This window comes from Protomyctophum parallelum, assembly GCF_964188405.1.
Source record: "Protomyctophum parallelum genome assembly, chromosome: 14".
Lineage (NCBI taxonomy): Eukaryota > Metazoa > Chordata > Actinopteri > Myctophiformes > Myctophidae > Protomyctophum > Protomyctophum parallelum.
Window position 1 is genome coordinate 21,871,045 of NC_139709.1, and position 24,245 is coordinate 21,895,289.

Sequence of the window (24,245 nt, forward strand, 5' to 3'; positions counted from 1 at the left end):
AGACCCCTGTGGAACCCCTGTCAATGAAGTACATAGGGTTTAAGTGTTTAAGGAACAACGCAGAGCACCAATTTGGATTCCTATGAATTTTACTGTATATGGCTGGATACTTGCAATGCTTGCAAACCACATGAAGGAATGCAACAATGTGCCCAACACATGTTGAATGCGAAAAACATGAAGGGCATGCTGAAAACGTGATAAAAACGACTCTGACTGTGGGTTACAGTCAATATTAATGACGTTGATATATGAACTATGAACTGCTTATTTCGAATAAAATGTCAACATATAAAAACAATATTGTTCAACTTTTCCTTCACATGGTCCAACTTCATACCAGCAATAACACGCTCATCTATGGAGACATTATTGATGGCTCAGCATCCCAGCCAAAAAGAAAAGAGAAGAAATGCTGCAATGACAGGACTAACCAGGAGATGGAGGCGTTTCCCCAAACTACGGTCAATCAAGTCAGCCAAAAACCCCATCTGAAAACAAAGCACACAGCCAGGAATCAGGAATTCTGGGATGAGCTACCAGAGGGATTAAATCCAAATCCTTTGTGGTGTGACAAACAATGCAGACATGAGCCCAGTGAATTGCATTGGTGCCACAGCAATCACACTAACCAGCATTTCAAGTGTGTGGCAGCCGGATAAAGGGCCCAGTCCTCCACAATAAGCCAAAGGGAGCTTGAGTAGCTGTCGTTTCTCCTCCTGGTTTCCCAAGGGAAATGCAACAAGGCCGCAGGCTTTTAATGGTGTGAGCCGATGTGTGCAAAATAAGATCAAATGGGGATTGGGGTGGGGGGGAGACTGGAGATATCCGATTTGGAACAACGCTGTCTCATTTCCCCTGAGGATCAAGCAGACTAAAGCCCGATTTGTGCTTTCTTGTATGACATGTTGGGTTCCGAAAATAGCTGATCTACAAGCTCACAACGCATTGCATCGTGGTGTGTTGTGAGCATGAAGATGTTATTTTCGACAGCCCCAAATTGACCAGACGTAAAATCAGTCACACCAACAGAGGGAGAGGGGGAGTGAGTAAGAGAGAGGGAGAGTAGAGATGAGATGAGAAAAGAAGCATCAGTTAGAAATACTCAGGAGTGAGATCAAATACCGTGTTTTATCCATAGAGTGGTGGCATTGGGTCAGGATGCAGAGCGTCCATCCCCGGCTCGTCCCAGCACGCGTATCAAAAGGTCTCTGTATTGTACCTGTCAAACTACTTCCAAAACGTCAACACCGTCCACAACCACAACACCAGAGGGAGCTCCACTAACCACGTTCAACCCAGATTTGGCTAAAACAAGGGGTTAAATTAATTTGAAAATTATTTCTAACTGTTTATATGATGCTTTTGCATAGTGCTGTATATTTGTATGTCATTAAATGTTTTGGTGAATTGAGTATGAAGGACCCCAATGGAAACAAGCCAGTAGGCTTTCTTGCGTTTCAATCCTCTTGCGCAGACAGGGTGAATGTGATGTACAGTAAGTCACTATTAAGCACTTCAGAAGCAGCACTACCAAAAGGTGCTATAGAAACACAGCCCACAAATGGTTGATGGCCTAAAGTCACAGGTATTCTTAAAACATGCATTTATGCAGAGCCCAGCGTCTGAGGTACAGTGAGTACATCTGTACCATGCAGTCCAGCGTCTGAGGTCCAGTGAGTACATCTGTAGCATTACACAGGTACAGTATAATGTGGATGCACACAGTGGAGAAACGCCAGCTGTGTACTGTAGGTGTGAACGCGCCATCCCCCCCAACCCTTCCTTCCTGGCTTTCACACCTCTATTAATTAAGGTGTGCATCTGGGCCCCATGTCTGGCTAACCACATCTGGGACACATCTGGCACCATTGTGTTCATAAAGATATACATGTCAAGTAATATCCTAATGGACCATGTTAAAAGAAGTAAGGGTCATTTTTATTTTATTTAATAAGGATAATGGACAGGGGGTTTATCTGGAATCTATGCCGCCGAACCACTTACACACTATATGCCATCCCTGTGTGTGTGTGTGTGTGTGTGTGTGTGTGTGTGTGTGTGTGTGTGTGTGCGCGTGTGTGTGTGTGTGTGTGTGTGTGTGTATGTGTGTGACACAGTTCCAGACATGAAGACCACCAACCAACCACACATGCCATTATTGTGATTAAAAGAGCTTCACTCTCGATTACTGTAGATCCTGTCATTAAGTGCATATCAGAGGATTTACTGTAGTGTGACAGTGCAGGAGGACACAATATGAAGAACATAATAAAACACAAATACACACTGACTGAGGAACATTTTTCAGTCAAATTTTATATCAATATAGATATTCAAAAGAACAACTTTTTTACAGAAAATCAAAAAGTGGAACCGGTTTTTGCCATTTTGATATACAAATCATATGTGCATGTGCTATACATACAGTAGTTGGCCTGTAAAATCTCCCTGTCGTTCTTGTGGCGAACACATCTTTGATGAACTAAAAACGTACAAAATAAAGAAAAAGGCACAGACAAATGATTAACACTGACGGCCTGATTTACACTTTGACGCATTACAGTGTCTTGCGTCGGAAAGAGCCGACGCACAAGATCACGCATGCGGCGCATCTGCAACGCGGTGTGAGCGGTGTGACATCGTATGACGGAGCATAGATCAGGATCTTTTCTTTTCTTTTTTTTTAAGGAAACAAAGAAATCAAGAGGTGTCAAAATGACGCACAGCAAGAAACAAGACAAAAACCACTTTGGTGGGGAAATTCAATACTCTTTACAGTCAGGGAACACAGTGCCCTCTGTCATACAAATAAATTAATACAACTGTCCACACTCTCAGTTATCTAAAATCTTATGTACATCTTGTCTTTTACAGAATTGTATAATACATTATCAAAAAACCTCTGCAATATGAAAACATATTTACAAATCAATGATTCAAAAAGGGACCCTCGCAGCTTCCCCAGTGTCACACGCACTAGTGCATTCAGTCTCTCTGACGCGCACGCACGCACGCATACACGCACACACGCACACACACACACACACACACACACCAATACAACCGATACGACGCACACATTCACCCGGTAATTCTCTCATGCAGCACACAACAATACAGAAGGCATTCATAGAGGGTTGTGCAACAAAGAGCATACGAAACAGTTCAAATATGGCTGTGGGATGAACGCATCACATGCATGATAATGAGCACACACACACACACACACACACACACACACACACACACACACACACACACACACACACACACACACACACACACACACACAATGTCTCTCTACCTGTGTAATCTCATTTTATGCCTATGTGCAGGAGGAGCAGCTACAGTACTATAGCAGTACAGTAGAGCAGTATGTGTTTATGGTGCAGGGCAGAAGCATCATGTTCACTGACAGACACATCCTGCCTGATGTCAACCTCCCTGCTGCCACTAACATCAACATGACAAACCCCCCCGCCCCCCTGCATTCTGCTCCAAAGTGGCAGCGTCCGAAAAACGTCTGCTCAAAGCCGTCTGCAAGCCGCGGGAGGAAGGACAGCGGGCTAACGGATCCTAACGGAGCTTGATTTTCTTTGTGTTTGTGTGTGTGTGTGCATGCGTATTCCTGTGCATGTGTGTGTATGCATGTCTGAAATGCTGAGTCTCTGTAATGTCAACGGGCGAGCCGTTATTCATGCTGTTTGTGTTGTCTGAACGCAAGCGCATAATTGTCTGCCTGTTCCTTTGAGAAGAGTCTGTTGAGTTGTGTGTGTGTATGTGTGTGTGTGTGTGTGTGTGTGTGTGTGTGTGTGTGGGAGGGTGGACTTTGCATTTTTGCCAAAGAATAGTGCAGTGCTATGTGTGGTGAACAGAAAAATATGCAACACAACTGAGTCAATACAACCGCATAGCCAGCGGCCACACTAACCCAAAACCATGTCACAACAAATCCCTGAATGTTGAGGATGATTCCATTCACTAACGGCCACACAGCCTATTGCTGATTTTATCATTTATAAACGCTCTCCCTCCTTAACGCCTGGCACACTTATCTCTCACACAGTCCTGTCTGCCTATAGAAGAACTATACCTCCTGCACACCTTCAATAAGCTTCCATCTTCAGCAACCCTCAACTCTTCAAGCATTCTAGGGTGAATGAGGTCAAACAAATTAAACTACACTGCAAACGCTTCTTCGGCCCACTCCTAAAGGCTTGCCCATAAGAGAAAGCCAAAGCACACATGCTAACATTTCCTGGGTAAAATGATCTCAGTTCAATTTAGCCTGGGAAAACAATAAGGGTAAAATCAAAGTCCATGCGGAATAACACTGACAAGAACAAACGTCATCTTCAGTGACGGTGAGGCGTGTGTGACTGATGAACTCTGATATGAGGACATAGAAAGAGAACCTATTTTTTAACTCAAGTTCAAGTCAATGTCGGGGAAACATTAAAACATGGCCGCTTAATTAAAAATCTAAATCAAGTGCTTTGAGGTTAATTTTGGAATAACAGGCCCAGTTTTAATCAATGTCCTGTATTAACAGGGGTAGAAAACAGATCCAGCTTGGATACAACAGCGGCAAACTATTTTGATAAATAGCAATGATCGAAAATAGCAGCGCTGCCATTTGTGGCGTTATAAAAAGTGTAATTTACAAACAGCATACGGACATGAATGTCAGGATGTTGGATGAGGGTGAGGATGATATGTTGTTCTTCCCTTGAAAACAAACTCAAGCGAGAGCCATCCCTGACGACCTCGCATGTGCGATTTGCCTGAGCGGCTAGCCGTGCCCTCCCACTTTCTTTCTTTTTCTCTCCTCCCTTTACCATCTTTTTATTTTTTGCCCTCCATGGGGGTGGGGTGGTCAGGTCACTTTGCGGTGGACAGCATGGGCTGCTCCGTGTACCAGTGAGTTCCCGGGTCGGGCATGCTGGCGCCCAGGGGCAGGGTGATGAACTGAGGGCACGTGCCCCCGCCGCCGCCCACAACGCCCACGGCCGGCGGGTAGGGGTGGTGGTGCGCGTGGTGGTGCGCGTGGTGGTGGCCCGCGCCCGCCACGCCCTCCGTCCGGCCGATGTGGATCTCGTCCTCCTCGCCCTCGCCGGTGGTCTTGCGGTACACCGGGTTGTCAAAGTTCATGCTCTTGGTGGAGTGGCTCCGCCAGTTCCGCCACACCATGTAGAGGGCGGAGCACAGGAGGCCGAACACCACTGTGGCAACGATAGGAACTGCATGCGTTTAACACACAGCAGGGGGGAGGGGGGAGGGAGGGAGGGGCGGGGATGGGGGGTTGTCAGCGTTAAACGATGCAGAACAAGTCCATGGCATGAAATGACAGGCATACATAGGAGATCAGCAGGCATGCTGATGGGGGGGGTTGTGTGTTTGGGTCACTAGGGGCTAAGCGCGGGGCTTACGTTGAGGGTAGTGTTTGGCAGGACAGGTCGAGGAGAATCGATCGCGACTGACCTCTCTTTACTACTCTGGCTTCGTTAGCACTTTGATCACACAGTAACGCAGTAGCACATACCCGACCACACTTGTATAGTAGCGAGCCTAGCAGGTCTCCGTTTCTGCCATCCACGCATTTAGCTTCCATTCTAACATTTAGCTTCACAGTCGCACGGCAACAACAGCTGTGGTCAGTGCTTACCACACTGTTTAGCGCTGCTACAGCAGTTTAGAAAGTATGCACACAGTGTCACCTGCGTGGGATAGCTGTATGTTGGCAGTTCTAAACATGACTAGACTCTCTCAGTGAAGTGGCTCTAGTGATAATGCACTGTACAATATCGTCTCAGTCGGGTGGAAACCTTGCTTTACAGGAAATGTAAAAAAATATTGTGTTTCAACGTATCCAATGTAGTTATTATCCCTATAGCGCATCGATAGAGGAAAGAACTGGTCATATTTCTAAGGGAACCAGATATAAATAGGTTCTATGCAACAGCAGCCAAATTGGCAACAAGAAAATTGGCTGATTCCTTACTCCTTACTAATTAAGGCTCTCTTCCATTTAGTGTAGCAGGGTTCAACCTTCATCAGTTTTGTATTGGTAACACCTGTGAAGGCAGTAAGGAAGCAGCCAGTATGGCTGCTGTGCATAGAGCCCATTAATGTTGCATTTGCTGTGTCGTACTGTACAGTAATACCCAAAACAAGCCACAGGCAAGGATCTGGCGTAGGCCAGGTTCCTTGTGGTTGTAGCCAGATACCCAACACAACAACACAGAGTGGTGGAGAATGACATAGCAAGGCAGAAATATCACACACACACACACACACACACACACACACACACACACACACACACACACACACACACACACAGGACCCTGGGACAGGCCTGTGCGTCCTCATCCTGATGCTGACAGGATGGCTGTGAATCGTCTAATATGACAAGGAATTCCAGAGGGCCCCCAGGGATTCCAGAGGGCCCCCAGGGATTCCAGAGGGCCCCCAGGGATTCCAGAGGGGCCCCAGATAAATGATCGATAGTTGGGAACAACTATCGAAGGCTGTGACCCGGGGAGCGAAAGCAAACTAAATGGTCCCTTAGCACGGGTCCATTTTGTTTCCGTTTGTACGCTCAGTGAGTTATGGGCATGCGGTGGCCCTGACGCGTTTGAGAACCACTGCGGTAGGCAGAGGGTGGATGTTAAGACAGGATACGGAATGCTGGTGGCCTACGAGGCGTAGAGGCACAGAGGGAGGGCGGGGGGGAAGGGTGGGGGAGGGGGGGGGGTTGTTCAACAGGTGACTCACCTATGGGGATGACCACCCCCAGGACAGCCACGGTCAGGTTATCACCCAGGATGAAGTTCTCACTGCCCGCTAGGACGAGAAAGAATGAGAGTTAATGGAGAGACATATAGATAGAGAGAGAGAGAGGAGACAGATAACGCCAGACGGAATGGGAAAGTTGGTAAAAGAGCGAGGGAGCGATTGTGAGAGTGCGGTTGATAAAGAATGAATGAGGTAGTCAGAATAGGCAAGGGATGATGGGAGGTACATTAGTGCGGTGGGTGGGTGGAACGTAAGAAGGAGGAACAAAGGAGCGGGAGGGTGGAAGGGTGAATGAAAGACAAGTGATTAACATGAGAGTGACAACCCATCATTTCTGTGTTAATGTGTGTGCTTGAATTATAAGTATGTGAGAGAGAGAGAGAGAGAGAGAGAGAGAGAGAGAGAACATGAGCTGTTTGGCATTGGTTAGCACCTGGCTGCCTCTCCAAGGCCCGGTACAGACGACAGACTGAGCTACCTTGGCAGTCCCTCTGACCCCCATAATCTCCATGTACATACATTAGCATAATGTCACATCACCCCGTAATCACATTAACCCTGGCCTCCAGAATTTGGTCACATTTTCAAATATTGTGTTTCTTTCTTTTTACAAAAAAAGAAGAAAACTTCTAACAACCGCACAACGAGTCGTGACTCACGATGCAACGCATTGTGAGCTTGTTGAATCAGCTATTTTTGCCACTTGTCGTACGACAAACATAGGGATGAAGAGGTTAATAATGAATAGTTTTTTATACTACTCTCTCTCTCTCTCTCTCTTACAAACACTTACAAAATATTAATGGACAAACAATATAAACAGTACTGCAAGAATTACACAGCCTACACAGACCTGTGCAAACACGTCATTTATGATGGTGAATGGTGAATTTTTGAGGCCAACAATCTCATTAAAGTCAGTGAAGCGAGACCAGCAGTGGCTTGTGGTTATCTCAACTTAATGTTATCTTTATGGGGTCGTTGACATGGTGAGTCAAACGTACAGTACTGTACGCCAAGGTGAAATCACACATTTGTCGGAGGAACGCAGAACCATTTCTCTCTTACTATAGAGAGAAAGTCTTTTTTTTTTTTTTTTAATAACGTTTTCTACTGTGTTTGTGTGTGTGTGTGTGTGTGTGCGTGTGCGTGTGTGTGCGTGTGCGTGCGTGTGCGTTTTTTTTGTGTGTGATACAGCTGCACCCTCTGGTGGCGGGCGGGTGGTGTCACAGCGTGACACACAGACAGACAGACAGTTCTGCCTGGGTTACATAGTAATGGCTCACTGAGTTCACAATCACGTTCGCAACAATTACTCAAATACGGTGCTACTGTAAGTACAATTATGAGGTACATGAATACTTGATTATGTCCATTTTTCAATTAGTTATGCTTCTACTCCACTATATCTCTGTTACAATTATTTGAAAATGTATTAGAAACTTTGTAGATTTAGATTAGTACAATTAAATTAAAAAACAAGCTCACAACACACCGCAATGCAACAAGGAAGTATAGCCCACTGAGGGACCGTGACCACGGTCAACGACTTCTACGTTGATCAGGTTCGGGTTGGACTCGCATTACGTTAGTAATTACCGTTTACACTCTGATGAGTTCAGAGTGAGAACGTGTTGGTGGATGCGACGCAAAATAGTGAGGCTCATACAATACATGTGCAGGCCTAATACAGTATGTGAGGGTTATAACATTTAAAACATCAATCTTCACAGTTTACATCAAATAAAGTAAGTCTTTATTTAATATCTTTACTTTTTCTGTTGGATCACGTTACTTGTACATTGCTTTATTCTCTGCCATTGCTTACATGTCGTTGGCACTAGTAGTTATGTTTAATACAACTACAACACCTCTTAGTAGCACTGTACTACGTACACGTACGCGGTATGTGATGTGTGTGTTCTGTCTGTTTGAGTGTATCAGAGAGTGTCCCAGAGTTGCGTGGCTGTGTGCTTCAGAGAAATCACAGGTCAGAGAGATTAAATTGATTGACAACCCTATCCTCCTGAGTCACTATACTGTAGCTAGCTTACGATACTTACCATGGTTAGAAAATAAGATTAAGACATTGGTGTTGACAGTAGCACAGTATTAACTTGGCAAAATGTCAAGAAAATTGGGATAACAAAAGCACAAAAAAAAATACAGGTCTGCGGAAAGCTTGGGAGCTTGGGAAGCTGAAGCGCTTGCCTTAGCACTAGCAGAGGTATGTTATTTGACCACCTGAGTGACATCTTAATGAACTTCACTGGGTTCCAATTTGGCCTTTGGCCGATGGACTTCTTAAAAAGAACTGGATATTTTCACCGTTGATTTTGTGGGTCCACACAAAATGTCCTATTTCCCAACACTAGACAAACATTCAGTCAGATTTTTTGGATCAACTATACAATGCCTGAAGGTCAATAGACCGAAAGCTTGCATTGTGCACAGATTTGAGTGTGTGGACTCCACACACTCATATCTGTGCACAAAAATCATGTATTTTTTATGACTCCGTCTCCAGCACCTCACCTAAATCGGCAGATGAGCAGTGGCTTTTTTCACACCTTTTCAACAAATTTGCTGTGTGATTTGATTACTTCAAAAGTGTTGGTTGGTTGTGATGCTGACATTATTCGACTAGGGACCCACTGACATGCACGGATCATTTGAAATAGCAGTCTGTGTGCTGTGGACTGGGCATATTAACTACTATCAACCTGGCATTGTCGTTTACCCCTTGTTGTTGTCTTCCAAAGAAATTCTAAATGTTCAACAATAGCAAAGATAGTAAACCATAGATGTAGATGAGCTGTTTTCACTATTCGTTAAGTGGTTAACATGTAAAACATACCAAATAAAAAGTAATGTTTGTAAGCCACTTACAGTGCTGGGAGACACTGCTGTCCCCTGCCGGCGTGGTGGATCTGACCGTGGGGTTTGAACCCAGCGCCTCAGACTCCTCCGACACGGGCCTGGGGGTGCTGAGAGGAGGGAGGGACTCAGCAGGGCCATCGCGGGGAGCCGTGGTCGGGCCGGAAACGGCGTCCGCCTGGGACACTGATCCCCCCGACGCTGGCTGGGACCCCTCAGCGCCGTCTACTGTGGTAACAGCTGCTGAGACGGTGGGAGACGAAGGCATCAAAGAGTCAATTCTTGGCACCCCTGGAAGTAATAATAAACTTTATAGTGTAACACAATGTAGCTTAAACGGGGGGTTTGATTGATCTTGTGTAGTTAAAATACACGTTTAATAGCTCTGTATTAGTTAGTAACTGTGAGAGAAGGTCATACCTCTATTGGATAATAACTTGGAATATAGAGCTTTTTTAGAAAAATAGAATAAAATAAAAAAATATATATATAATACTTCACTTACAGCTCTAAGAACACAGTTATACTGTGAGTTCCGTCGACGTCTTACATCATATGACACACTTACCTGAAATATTGAATTAAAACTGCTAAATTAAACACCTTTCAGTATCACACGGTTAGGTCCACAATTAGGTCCTAACCAACAGTGAAGGCAGTGTATATCAATTACACAATTGCTGCTACGCACACGCACACACGCACACACACACACACACACACACACACACACACACGCGCACACACACACACACACACACACACACACACACACACACACACACAAACACACACAGGTCAAGCCCTTCCCTGAGGAAAGCGGACATTATGAGAGATTATCCACCCAGTAAACACTCTGTCGAGCAGAGCCCTTCGGGTGATATTGATTAGTAGACTAATGTAATGGACTCTTCATTCACCTGGTACACAGCCTCTCATATCAGGGCCCAGGTCCTGGCCGTCGGGGCAGGCACACGTGTATTTGGGGGAATGCTCCGTGATCTGTGGAGCCTTGAGACACAGGTAGTCACAGCCTCCGTTGGCCTCGTTGGCCAGGTTACAGCTGTCTGGGCCTGCACACAGAGACAGTGACATACACATCATTAAGCCATTCATACGTTATCGTACGATAGCGGCGTACTCTGAAAATAGCTTATGAATCCGTTATTTCCGGGGTATAACGGGGCCTTGTACTTGTACTGTAAATATCCTCTACTAGTGGTGCAGTTTGGAAAGTGCTTAAACCATTTTGTACTGTACTGTGTTTTGTGGTGTACCTCCAAACAGTTATGTGTCCTCTTGGGAGATCAATTAACATTGAGATTTGACTGTGCAGCCATTAATGGGAACAGCAAAGTGGAGAGACTTCAGTACCATGGACAGTGACCATATACGTTGTTTAGGTCAGCTGATGGAAGGAAGGAACATTGTTGAATTATTTTGTATTGTTCTTATTGAACTATTAATCTATGTTATTTAATGACCTCTTCCAGTAAGGAAAGAATTCCACGTAAGCCTGCCGGCTTCTTCCTTTCCTCGCAAAGTAAGTGGTTTCCTGTATATGTATCGTTTCTATAGAGAGAGAGAGAGAGAGAGAGAGAGAGAGAGAGAGAGAGAGAGAGAGAGAGAGAGAGAGAGAGAGAGAGAGAGAGAGAGAGGTGTGGGGGATGGGGGAGGGGAGTTGCACCACTCAGTTCACACGGGTGTGATTTTTTATAACAATGTGCTAATCAACTAAACTAAACATACTGTACCTATGAATACTATGTGATGAATCAGTGAGTAGTGCCGATTACTGTAGGCGACCTACATACAGGTTATAAAAGCTGATAGTTCCCCCTGTTGGTGTTGAGACTTTATATATTGTCAATTACTTCCATGAGAGGGGGAGAGGTGGTGGAGACGGAGTTTGAGGTCCAATGGAGTTAAGAGGTTTTCTCCCAAGTGCTTTTTACTACTTTTCATTAAATAACACACAGACGTAAAGGGTGTTCAATAGCACTGATTTGTGCAAAAAAGAATAATCTAAAACCTCAAAAAATAGTAGTTCCCATCAACAAATTATATACTGTAATACATCTTTATCCTAAATGCCTGTATCAAAACATAATCACACACGAGTAATGTAATTCTGTATTGACAGGAGCCACGCGGTTCCCATGTGGACCCCGAAATCCGCATGATTTGATAGTTTTTTATGAGCCATTATTTGTGCCTCAAGAAGGTCCCATGGTTGGTAGGGTAGCAACAGCAGTCACCGATGGCGATAATAAATCAATAAGTAATAAGCCAGTAAATGCAATAGTAGAGGAACAAACGTATAATGTGAGCACGCACAAACATAGTGCGAGAGTAAAAGAGAGAGAGAGGGATGGAGGGAGTAGTAGTAATAGCTTATTGAGTTATCGATCGCCCCCTGCCATGGATTTATTTCCCACTGAAGTAATACTATACAGACAGAACAAAGCAAATGGCTCACAGAGCACAATACTATACACAGAACATAATACTATACAGACATATAATACTACTACTACTACATATAATACTATACAGACAGAACATAATACTATACAGACATATAATACTACTACTACTACATATAATACTATACAGACAGAACATAATACTATACAGACATATAATACTACTACTACTACATATAATACTATACAAACAGAACATCGCAAATGGCTCACAGAGCACACATGCTCGCTGGGAGCCTTTACTCCAGAACATGTAAGCGGATTCATCCAAAGACCAAACCCAATCAGAATCATCTTCAACAAAAGATATGGCTGTCAGGATCATGACATTTTACTTGATTTATGTATGGCTTGTGAGCTTCATAAGTGAAGTGATTGACATATTTAATAATGTTAAACTTAAAAAAATGTTTTTATCAATTTTTAATGGTTTGAAAAATGTGCTAGAAAAGGCAAAAAGGCACCCAGAGGTTTCTCTGGAGGGAATCAGTCACACTCACAGACACGCACCAGGCTGCCTCAAATAATGCTTTGATACCGCCTCTGAACCACATCATTTATTTATTCATGTTACACCTGCACAGCTCCTTATGAATACCATGCAAAAAGAACGTTTAGTACCATCATCACACCCCACTTTGGTTTCTTTATGATGTTTTCTTAATCTTATTTTCAAAGAATAATTATGATTAAAATATGACAAAACACATCACTCACTTTCTCTCTCATCTCAGTTGCAGGATAACACAAATGCACGCACGGACGCACACACACACGCACACGCACACACGCACACACACACACACACACACACACACACACACACACACACACACACACACACCTTGGGGCTGGCGGAGCTGGTGGAAGATGACGATGTCAAGGGGGTCATTGAGGTGTTCGGCCAGCGTTTGGACATCCTGGCCAGTCAGCCTGTTGGCACCGTAGACGGTCCCCCTCTCCCTGTCTGTCCAGTAAATACGGTCCTGACAGGAGAGGAAGAGGTTTTTGTGTTTTATTGCAATTTAATTTCTGCTATTATGTCTTTGACACTTGCAAATCATCATCAATATTTGACAGTAGAGAAAGAGAGTTAGAGAGAGAATGGGAGTGAATTAGAAAAACTACAAAATATCAACAGCTTTTCCTATGGCATTTGGAGTTTTATGCCATGGACATGTGTGCACACATGTCTGTACACAGAGGCACACTTGATTATTGCAGCAAGTGCTCTTCAATAATACACTGAATTTGATGCACTAAACCAACAAAAAGAGGCATTACCTTCATGAAATGTTTGATTTCATGCTTTTCGCCAACTTAATCAGGTCTAGATACAGGAGGTGAATGTGAATGCTCTGGATCAGTTCATTACCACACCAAAAGCTGCAGGTGAGATCATTCTCATTCTGGTCATTGTGTCAGCACATGCAGCGAGCGAGCACAGCCAAGGAAAATGTCACGGTTGCACTTTCTAAAGACTTTCTTATATTCTGCATTTCCATTTGAAAAGGTTTGCACTGCGAGGGAGAAAGAAGGGTTTAACAAAGGGCTTTTGGCTCAGGGGTGTGGAAGCCGTCCTTATATCCACGACTGGAATGTTTAAATCGGTTTAATTCTTAAGAATTGACTTTTCGAGGTATAGACTGACAAGTCCACACGTTTTGGATTCTAAGCTGGGGCATGGGAAATAAAACGCAAAAGGTGAATGTCCCCTGGCCAAGGCAGACATTAGGCTTCTGGGATGCAGGCAGGGTTACTCTGCAACATTCACCCCCTAAGAACTGAATCTGGAGTCCTGAAGTCCCCAATATAACCACCTGGATGCAAACCCAGGTCTGCTGCATGGGAAATGTACCGCTCATTCAAAGGGGGATCTCCCCTGGCCAAGGTAGATTTTAGGCTTCTCGCTCACACGCACCGCTCACACGCATGCGCGCGCGCACACACGGAGTGCAGTACTTTCATCCGACGGAGCATTGGTCCGTACGACAACCTACCTCCTCCCTCACCCTAACCCTAACCTCCCCGGGGCAGACACCTAAACCTAACCGCAACCCTCTCCCGACCCGCAGCGCACCTCGGAGCTGCACACACACACACACACACACACACACACACACACACACACACACACAGAGAATTTTTGTGGTCTCAGTCAAAGCACTAGATGTGTCATTCATACACATACTGTACTGTATATATGCCATACTCTGAGGCACACAACCAGATTAAAGTTCCTCTGCTACAGTAGCTCTGCCATATCTCACACATGCAGGCCTGTTGTTCTGTGTGTGTGTGTGTGTGTGTGTGTGTGTGTGTGTGTGTGTGTGTGTGTGTGTGTGTGTGTCTTTGTGTGACTCTCTGCTTACTGGTTGTCCACAGTGTGTGCAGCCTGCCATGCACGCTATAGCCTGGAGTAATTTAATGTGAGATATGAGGATATAAGCAGCTGTGTGTGGTTAGAAGATAATACAATGTGTGTGAATGGCCACAGCACACAGTGATCATCAAGAACCATTACCTCTTTTCATGGGGTCTCATTTGGTTAATGCTTTCATAGCTACTGCTTCACTGCTAATTTGAGCAATAATAACGCTTAATCCTTTATCCATTGTCTATCCAATTCATGGTTCTAAATACTGTTCACATTTTAGATATTCCTGTTCAGTGTGTGTGAAGTTTAGATATTTCTGTTCAGTGTGTGTGAAGTTTCACGACAAGACTGAGTTGACTCAGCTGTTAACCACTTCAACCCAACGTAGTTGACCAGGTCATTTGGGAAAGGTCTGCTGTCTGTTCCTGAAACCATAAATACAGTAAACGTGGGGAAGCATATCTGGAACAAACTCCCAGAAAACTGCAGGTCTGCTGCCACTCTTATTTATTTTAAAATCCAACTAAAGACACTTTTGTTTGCTGCTGCCTTTGATCGAGTTATATTTTTTCTCTTCTCCTCTGCACTGTTACTGTCTTTTTTTTGTGTCTTCTACTTATTTTGTTCTAGGCATATCCTAAAGTAATTTTATTATTTTATTATTGTGTTTCCTTTGCTTGATGTTTTGTGTAAAGAACATTGAATTGCCTTGTTGTTGAAATGTGATATACAAATAAAATCGCCTGGCCTAGTTGCACTAGTACTTCCCTCTACAAGTACCAGGTCATATTCCCTAACTTGAGTAAACTAAAGACCTGGAGGTCAATGCTCTTTGGCCACTCAGAATAGCCAAATGGCATTGATCACGCCTCCAGGTCTTTAGTTTACTCAAGTTAGGGAATAAGACCTGGTACTTAAGACACGCAAAATACAGCCCTTAAATCTCTTCACTGAAAATACCAGATCTCAGTTGATTCACAAAGTGTACAAATGGAACAAAATGGACCCTTACCCAATGCACTCACTGTCCATGTGTACACTCTCAAGAGTTATGGAGTCCGTGGCCTAATGCATACCAAAGTGGGGTTCCTTGATATTCAAACGTTTGAGAACCACACACAAATATACGCAGACGCACCTCAAAAACAGCCAGTGCGTAAGGGTGCCCCAGCCGCTCTGCAGAGGACAGGTGTGTTCTGCGGTGCGCTCCGTTCAGGTCCACACTAGAGATGACGTGGAGCTTAGAGTCCAGCCAATACAGCCGCCTGTTGGCTACATCTGAAACGCACAGAGTACAGATACGATTTTTCCCAGGCTTAGTAGCAATTGATTAAGAACACATTAACCACTCTCGCATCCTGTCCAGCTAATCCCTTTAAAGTAATATCGATTAGATTTGAAAATGTCAGATACTGTGATTAAGTCAGTACCATGTTCATTACCAGCCATACACAGGCATGCTTGAGAACGGCTTCCAAAAACACTCGCTTTTTGACAAATCTCATCAATCATTGTTACCATAAAACATTTTGCTTCAAATTCCGTTGACCTTTACTTATACTGCAGGAGCAGGGGACTCAGTGCAATTGCTTTATTTCCAGTGGCATATTCCATTACATGCAACAAAAAAGCACAAAAAAAGCCAATAATTGGTCTCCTACCAAGAGTCTCTATTGAGACTCTGCCAGTCATCATATTATTGGCTCAGGAATGAAACAAAACCCAAAACAATGTCCATGGATTGAAGGCTTCATGGGGTGTGTACTTGACAGAAAGTAAGTCTACTTTCAAATAGAAAGGGTGAACGATGGTGCGCCTGCTGGCCTAGCGGTCCAGGCACGTGCCACATAATATAGGCTTTGGCCTGACAGCGCGTTGCGTGTTTGAGTCCCGTTCATGACGACCTTTACTGCATGTCTCTCCCTCCCTCTTTCCTGTCAATCTCCACTTGAAACTATCAATAAAGGCAGAAAAGCCAAAAAACAAAGCTTACAAAAAGAAAGGGGTTCACCCTTTCTTTTTTTAAAGATTTGTTGTACTTTACACCAGTGGAAGCAGGTGAAATGAAGCAGTTCTCTTCTCACCCAGCGTGATGCCATTGGGCCACTGGATGTTGTCAGCGACCAGAACCTGTCGGTCCACACCGTTCATCCCAGCCTTCTCTATCTTTGCCCTCGTTCCCCAGTCGGACCAGTACATAAACCTGGATGGAACAGATTAACAAATGTACTTCAGTCAGACTTTTTTGCGTTGATTAGTTGACATATACGGCATAAAATAAACAGAAAAATAAACAAACATAAACCAGTCAAATTCTGAAAGACACATAGTACACAGTACTGTATAGCAGGGATTCCAAAACGGTGTCGCGTGCACCCCCTGGGGTGTGCAAGCTTCCTCTAGGGGGTGCATGACATTAATACTTTAATGATAATAAACAAACACATTTGTCAGAACTTTGACCTTTCACAAAACAAATACGTCAGATCAGTTCACATTTAAATTTCAAACCATGTGAGATGGTCATCTTCTATCACTGGTAAACAGTGACATTTTGCTGCACCAACTTGTAGACATCTCACTTCACAATCAGTGTAAAAGCATAAAAACAATATGAGTAATAGGCTACAAGTACAAAACCTACAGTGAAATGAAAAAAAAATATGGAGCCAGGATCAGCAAGAGGAAATAAATGTGCCTTTAACCACATCATAATCTTTGGGATATAGATTCTCCTGTATTGAACCAACAGTATTTGTAGCATTGCCTTTAGGCTACGATCAATAGTAATCAACTGAATTTGTCTCGAAAAGTGTAAAATAATTATTTCATGCTGGACACCAGGTGTTCTGTGCACACCATGAGAGGGAGGGGTGCTTGGGTGTCTCGGCACAAGACAAAAATGTCAAAATCCAAGATAGACCCGTTTATTTCTCTTGGTCCAGCCATGCAACAGCATATTGTGGCACAGATTTATAAAGCTTATAATCAGTGATCTGGGCCAGCATTTCTTAAAATAATAGCTAAGAAACTATGAATGGACCCAAAATGGGACACAGGCCTAGTTCTTAAGTGTCCTACAGCTCTGGTTGCTTTTTATTAGCCTCTGCCCCAGAGGAGTATGTTTTATCTGTCTTAGCTGACAAGTTCAACACTTTCTAGTGTTAATAAAATAAAAATAAAATGAACCGATTATATATATATACATATAGCCCTATTTTGGGCATGTCATTATAGTATATATGTTGACATCGCAATGTGGCTACTTTTGAAGACACCGTTAACCGCTAACCCACACTTAGTTCACCCATAAAATGACTTATTTTCTATCAATTACAAACCCAATGGGCACTCTTATCACTATGAAAATCATGATGTAAAATAGACACTATGCCTATTTGCTCAGACACTATGACATAAAATTCTCCATTCATTGTCAATGGGAAGTTAAAGTATGTGTTAATGTAATATACACTAAAAGCTGGATATAGGAGGGGCTAGCATCCCTTAACAATGTGAAACAAACCAAAAAAGAAAAAGAAATAAATTGCATCTCAATTATTTGATAGAATAATTATGGACATGTACTTGCATAGACTTTAAACAATTGGAAATGCAAAGTCTATAGTCATTATGGCCGAAGCTGTGCATCTACAATGACATGTATTGACCCCTAACATAACCTAAGCTAACTGGCATGCACATACAAACAAACCTACATGCATGGACAAAGCAACACACACAGATATATCCCATGCTGGTTTACCCTTGGTGGGGGTCCAGGACTATGGCTCTGGGCTCGCTGAGCTCCGTGCTGATGAGGACACGTCTCTTAGAGCCGTCAACCGACGCCACAGAGATGGACTTGTCCCCAGAGTCGGTCCAGTACAGGTTGTGCTGGAGCCAGTCCAGCGCCAAGCCCTCAGGGGACCACAGGGAGCTCTCCACCAGGGGGACCTGCAGAGATGGATCGCTGGCCTCATCGATGAAGGCACTGCATGGCAAAAAAAGACAAGAGAAAGGAAGGAGTGAGAAAGAGGCAGGTCATTAAGACCTGAGGACCCGATTCAATGAATGTCTTCTAAATCACGACAGCTTTCTGAAAAACCTACGTTTCTATATCAGTGGTTCACTTTTTTTTTAAGATTCAAAATTGTATTGCTTTTTCAGTTTAGTCACAAGGGAATAACTGAGAATGTACCTTAAATAATCATACAAACAATTAAGACAACAAATGAAACAAAACTATTTCATTTCAAGGAGATCCAGAATAATCTGTATTTATCTGCGGACCCCCATCTGGAAATATGTTGTTCCAGGGACCCCCCAGAAGCAAATATTTGAGTTAAAAACTTCACTGTGAAAGAATATATATTCGTAGATTTGCACCACATATTCTATTTTTCTAAAATAGCAGAACTACAAGCTTTTCACACTATATCATTTTTCAACAGCAAAAGTTGCAAAAGAATAATGGTTAAACTGGTTAAAAGCTAAGGTGACACATATGCGTTCCAGATCTAAATAGGTTAGAGAAGGGTGGGGAAAAAGGAGTATGGGTTCAAGGAAAGGCGTGATTTGATCAATAATTTACCTATTGCCAGCCTTCTAGCAATGGTTGGTCTACCAACCAGCAGAATCCTTCCGCATAGCAGTGGTTGTTTATGCTGAGTTTGCTAAACTTGCCCAGTCATTATACAGCACCTGAGATGTTCCTTTTGCCAAAGACCATAGTTTAGACTAGAGTCAAGCACTTTATTTATAGAGCATTGTCAACATGAACTGATCTTCATCTACACTAGAACAGACACGAAAAGGGAACAGGCACACGTGTTACGTTGTGGCTGTTATAATATTTATAATAATATTTCCCTCCGCACTCCTCCACATTTTTGGCTGCTGGATGACAGCAGTGATGGGACATTTTAGTTTAACTGTAGCTGCATCACCGTCGTGAGTATTAACTTTGTTCATCAATTCACTGGACGACTGTACACGACAAAGAAAACTAGAAAAAGTGCCCTTCTGGGCACAGGTCTCCACCAGGATAGGAATGTAGGACATTGCAGCTTGCCTTCATCTGGTGGTTGGATAAAAGGGCAACAAAAGTAAATTAGAGGTAAAAACACTTTTCGGCCAGTTATAGCGCCACCTTGAGGCTGAGTTGAAATTGTTCATGTGGCATTTCTTCCTCGGCCTAGTGGGAATGTGCGTGCACAATTTCACGGAAATCACGCGATGTGTTCATGATTTGCAGCATTTTGTTTGAAACTGAGCACTCCTGTGAACTTTGGAAGGCAATCTTAACCAATCAGGATGGAGTCTGAGAAATCTGAAAGACCCGTTTCGTTGAATGGCTCTAGAGAGACTGTGTACCAATTTGCGCGATGTTTGGACAAAATCTGTAGGTGTACTGTGCAAAAACTTGTTTTGCACAAAGCGGCCTCCTGGTGGCGCTATAACAGGCCGTTCTGGAAAATTTGGGGCAGAGGTTCATCGTTGGCATCCAGGGAGTGTGTGTGCAAAATTTGGCATCGACCGGGTTAACGGTGGCCGAGATTAGCTGCTCACGGACACACGGACGGACGGACGGACGGACGGACGGACGGACACACACACACACACACACACACACACACACACACACACACACACACACACACACACACACGGACGGACGGAGTGCAAAACACTCCTTCGGCCTGGTGGAGACAAAAATAATTACAAACTGCCATAATTCATGTAGGCTACAGGCTTTAGTAGGTGATAGATAATCAGAATTGAGGACAATTGCTCTTAATTTGGGACTGTCCTGAATTCTTCAGGACATCCGATCACCCTCATTATCTGGCAGTTCTATTCCAATGCTAAATCTGGAGGACGTCTGCAGCCTTGAGCCGTCCTCAGGGCAGGTTCATTCATGGGTTAGCATCACTCTTAGTCATAGCATACAAGACACATAACAAGGCCTCGCCCAGAGGGCTTGACCGACTAGCTAATGAACTGGACCTTGTAACCTGGCAGAGGCGTTAGGAGGTGATGGTGAACTATTTGATTGTGTCACAGACAGAGCCTGTACAGGATGGGTGGTGGGGTCAGTTCTCTCTGAAGATTTCCATTTTATAAAAATAATGCAGCGTTACAATTAGGAATATCTCTGGGGAGATATTGCAGACTCCCATATCTTCACTCACTGTCATACAGTTATTCACAGTGGAGGACAGCAACAAAGTACATTGAAGAACATTGATAGGCAATAGTCTAGTCCTCGATTATAATACGACCCCGTATTTCCATTGGAAAAAACGTAGTCTTATATTCAGGCCAATAGTGTATAAAAAAACCCTTCTATCTCTGATTTATTTTCCCAGATTGCGTTTTTTGGTGAAAACAGGCCATATTCAACTGCCAATAACTAAATAAACCACTGACTGAGAAATCCAGTGTAGCGATAATTCAGGTAGGCACGGAAGGCAGGAGGTGTACACTTGTTAGCTCACTCCCCCCTATGGCCCATAAACAGTAAACACTGGTATAAAAAACACATTTTAGACAGGTTTCTAGACTGGAATAAATCTCTGTAGATCATACCTGTAGATCTTTCGGTGGAAGCGGTCACACCAGAAGATGCGGTTATTAGCCACGTCCAGGTCCAGAGCCACAGCGTTCTTCTGGTTGGACACCAGCTGACTGTAGTCTTTCTTCACCAGGTCCATGCCACGGATCTCATGGCGGTTGGTGAAGAACAGGCAGGGGCCCTTCCCTGGGAGGAGAGATTGATGGTGTTGAACAGTGGTTCTCAAACTTATTCATGTCAAGGTCCCCCTTTATTTGACCACATCTGAAAATGTGGGTCCATTTCACAACACGCTGTGAGCTTGTAAATCAGCTATTTTCTAAGTGCCAATGTATATACTGTAGAGCTATAGTGGTTAAACTGATGTTGATGAGTAGGCCGTCTCAACGTCATTTCCGATCGGCCCATGACATTCGTGTCAACCGTGTACTTAATGTTGACATGATATAATTACAATTAAGGTAATCAAACTAGCCAAGTAAGGTACTACTAGTAGTAATAATAGTAATATGTAATACAGTAAGAAGTGTGCAAAAACTCCATAATTATCCACATACATTGGTGTGAACAATAAATCATAGACTAGAACACTGAACAGTATTCCTTGATTCCTCCTTGCCAACCAAGCCGCAAACAAAATCAAACCTGTCTGAAGTGAGTGGTGCTGTACTGTACTGTACTGTACTGTACTGTACTGTACTGTACTGTACTGTACTGTACTGTACTGTACTGTACTGTACTGTACTGTACTGTACTGTACTGTACAAGCCCTCCTCCCTGGCCTGTGTGTGTGTGTGTGTGTGTGTGTTAGTGACACTTGGTGGTGAACAAACGCTATAACGCTATTTCTGTGCTCGGACCCAGGGACCCAGCCAGGGACACACATTGCTGTCTATAGGACAGCACCACTCAAAAATGAATCTGTGATGTGACAAAGATGTTTCTTATTCTGTCTAATAAACCATTTAGAAATTTATCCCTGGGTTGCAGAGGAAGGATATCTATACCTGGAAAGACAACAACAACATCAGAGCGTTCTGCTCTGGTGATATATATTCTAATTGTGTTTGTGTTGTTACCGTAACTCTTTCCTGCTGTTGTGAAAGACCACATATCCCCACAGGGAACTTTTAAAGTTAACCATCTCAACATCTCAACTTTATTTTTTCCTCCATCCCATTTCAGCGAGTACAACCGCCAGAGGAATCAACACAGCACTGAAACGGCATCTGAGATCACATCGCCAGACAGAGAGCCGTTGGCTACCTAGAATTCACCAAGGCAATCCCTGTAATCCATGCGTCAATCAGGCAACCAGACACAATACGAGGATGCAGCGATGAAGCCCAGGGGCTTGTACAGTAGAGCCCTTACTCCTCCAGATTCTGTCCAAAAATCCCGCAACTCGTTACACAGTATCTCTATAGTCATGTGCTTAAGACGGATCTGTCCTATATTTCATATTCCATCCTAATTGGCTATAATTGGCTTTCAAAGTTTGCAGGATTGGCCCATTTTGAACAAAACAAGTCAAATCATGAACGTGTGCAATTTACGTGAAATCTTTCACGCACTTTCCTACTAGGCTGAGGAATATATCCCACCCTTTTCACATTGGCCTGTTATAGCGCCACCAACAGGTGGATTTTTGTAAAACACATTTCTGGAATGAAGTGCCTGGTACTGGGAGTCTGGTGCAACGCACAGGTCCTGGGCCTGGTGAGAGCAGGAGTGGACCTGGTGAGACGTAGGAGGGGCCCGGACAGGAGTCAACCCACAGAGCCTAGTCCTTCCACGCGCCAGAATCTGGTTCTCCCAGTCCTGGCAGAGTAGTTCCGGAGCAACGGATTGTGTGGCCTTGGTCTTTCCCTAATGGGACTGATCGAGGGTAGCTACTGGGGCGTAAGTCGGGACTTGATCACCCCGGCTGGGTCACCTGAGTGAGGGGTATGATGTTGCCAGACCCAAAACCCCAATGATCTTGGGATACATCACTGAGGATACGTCCCAGGTGCATCCATGCAATGTTTTTTAGTTATGGTTTCCATACGTTATTTGGTCGTATTGCAGTTGTTCATGTCGCAAAAACGAGGGCGAGGCTTGATTTCATAGGGCGTGCCAGATTGATTTCAGCCGTCACATTTATCAATAGTAGGAATGAAATTAAGCAAAGATCAGCTGTTTGCGATCACTTCATAAATGCCGTGCCTATGTGAGCGTACTCCAAAACCGATTTTGAGGCAGATTTTACACTCCATTGATAAATGAGGGCCATACAAACTATCTGCAGTTAACACTTTTACACTCATTCCACACCACATTTCACACACACACACACACACACACACACACACACACACACGCACACACACACGACTCAATTTGCAATCACAGAGAAAACACTAGTATCACTTTACAGTGATTTCCACCGAGGGTTGAAGAAAAAGAAAACAGCCAAGTCATCAACCTTCTTCCATTACTTCCCTGCCAAACTGCAAGCCAAACAGCATCAACAGATAGATTGGCCCAATTCTCTGAATGCCCACTGAGCTACGACAACAACTAAAATCTCTGTCTCAACCTCTCCTTCTATAAATTAATGGAACACAAATGAGAATCAGACTCATGTATACTTCCATGTGACTCAGACAGAAAGGCTAAATGCGTACAACATGATAGATACAGAAATAGATAAGATTAAAGCCTATTCATAATTCATTGTACTGTAGTTGTATGACAGTGTCGCTCAATGAAGTGAAAAGCACAGCTACTGTAAAGAATGCGACAGGCATCCTTTCGGGGCGCGACCCTGTCATGTGACAGAGTATAAACAGGTTTAGCGGTCTGTGCCTACTGCCTACCACTGACATGATTTATTTTACCTATCCTGGCTAGCAGTTGCAGTTTTCCCTCTGTTATATGATGTACAGTACAGTACAGTACAGTAGTACAGTACAGTACAGTACAGTACAGTACAGTACAGTACAGTACAGTACAGTACAGTACAGTACAGTACAGTACAGTACAGTACAGTACAGTACAGTAACATCTATATTGAGCTCAGCTCACTCTAACACAACGGTACAGTAATAAGGTCTCTGCCGGTTATCGCTCGAAGCAGATATGA

At 43.7% G+C, this 24,245-nt stretch overlaps 1 protein-coding gene across 1 annotated transcript in view; it reads right to left on the minus strand.

The window, feature by feature from the left end:
* Positions 1 to 4,081: 4,081 nt before the first annotated feature.
* LOC310870764 (low-density lipoprotein receptor-related protein 8-like) overlaps positions 4,082 to 24,245 on the minus strand; it is a gene marked incomplete at its 5' end in the record, with an annotated part of 99,765 nt that continues 79,601 nt past the window's right edge. The window contains 9 exons of the mRNA XM_083782066.1: positions 4,082 to 5,243; positions 6,781 to 6,849; positions 9,691 to 9,918; positions 10,599 to 10,751; positions 13,009 to 13,150; positions 15,680 to 15,819; positions 16,626 to 16,744; positions 18,308 to 18,535; positions 21,133 to 21,304. Of these exons, the coding sequence (XP_083638192.1) occupies positions 4,885 to 5,243; positions 6,781 to 6,849; positions 9,691 to 9,918; positions 10,599 to 10,751; positions 13,009 to 13,150; positions 15,680 to 15,819; positions 16,626 to 16,744; positions 18,308 to 18,535; positions 21,133 to 21,304 (1,610 nt within the window). The 3' untranslated portion in view covers positions 4,082 to 4,884. The remainder of the gene's footprint in view (positions 5,244 to 6,780; positions 6,850 to 9,690; positions 9,919 to 10,598; positions 10,752 to 13,008; positions 13,151 to 15,679; positions 15,820 to 16,625; positions 16,745 to 18,307; positions 18,536 to 21,132; positions 21,305 to 24,245) is intronic.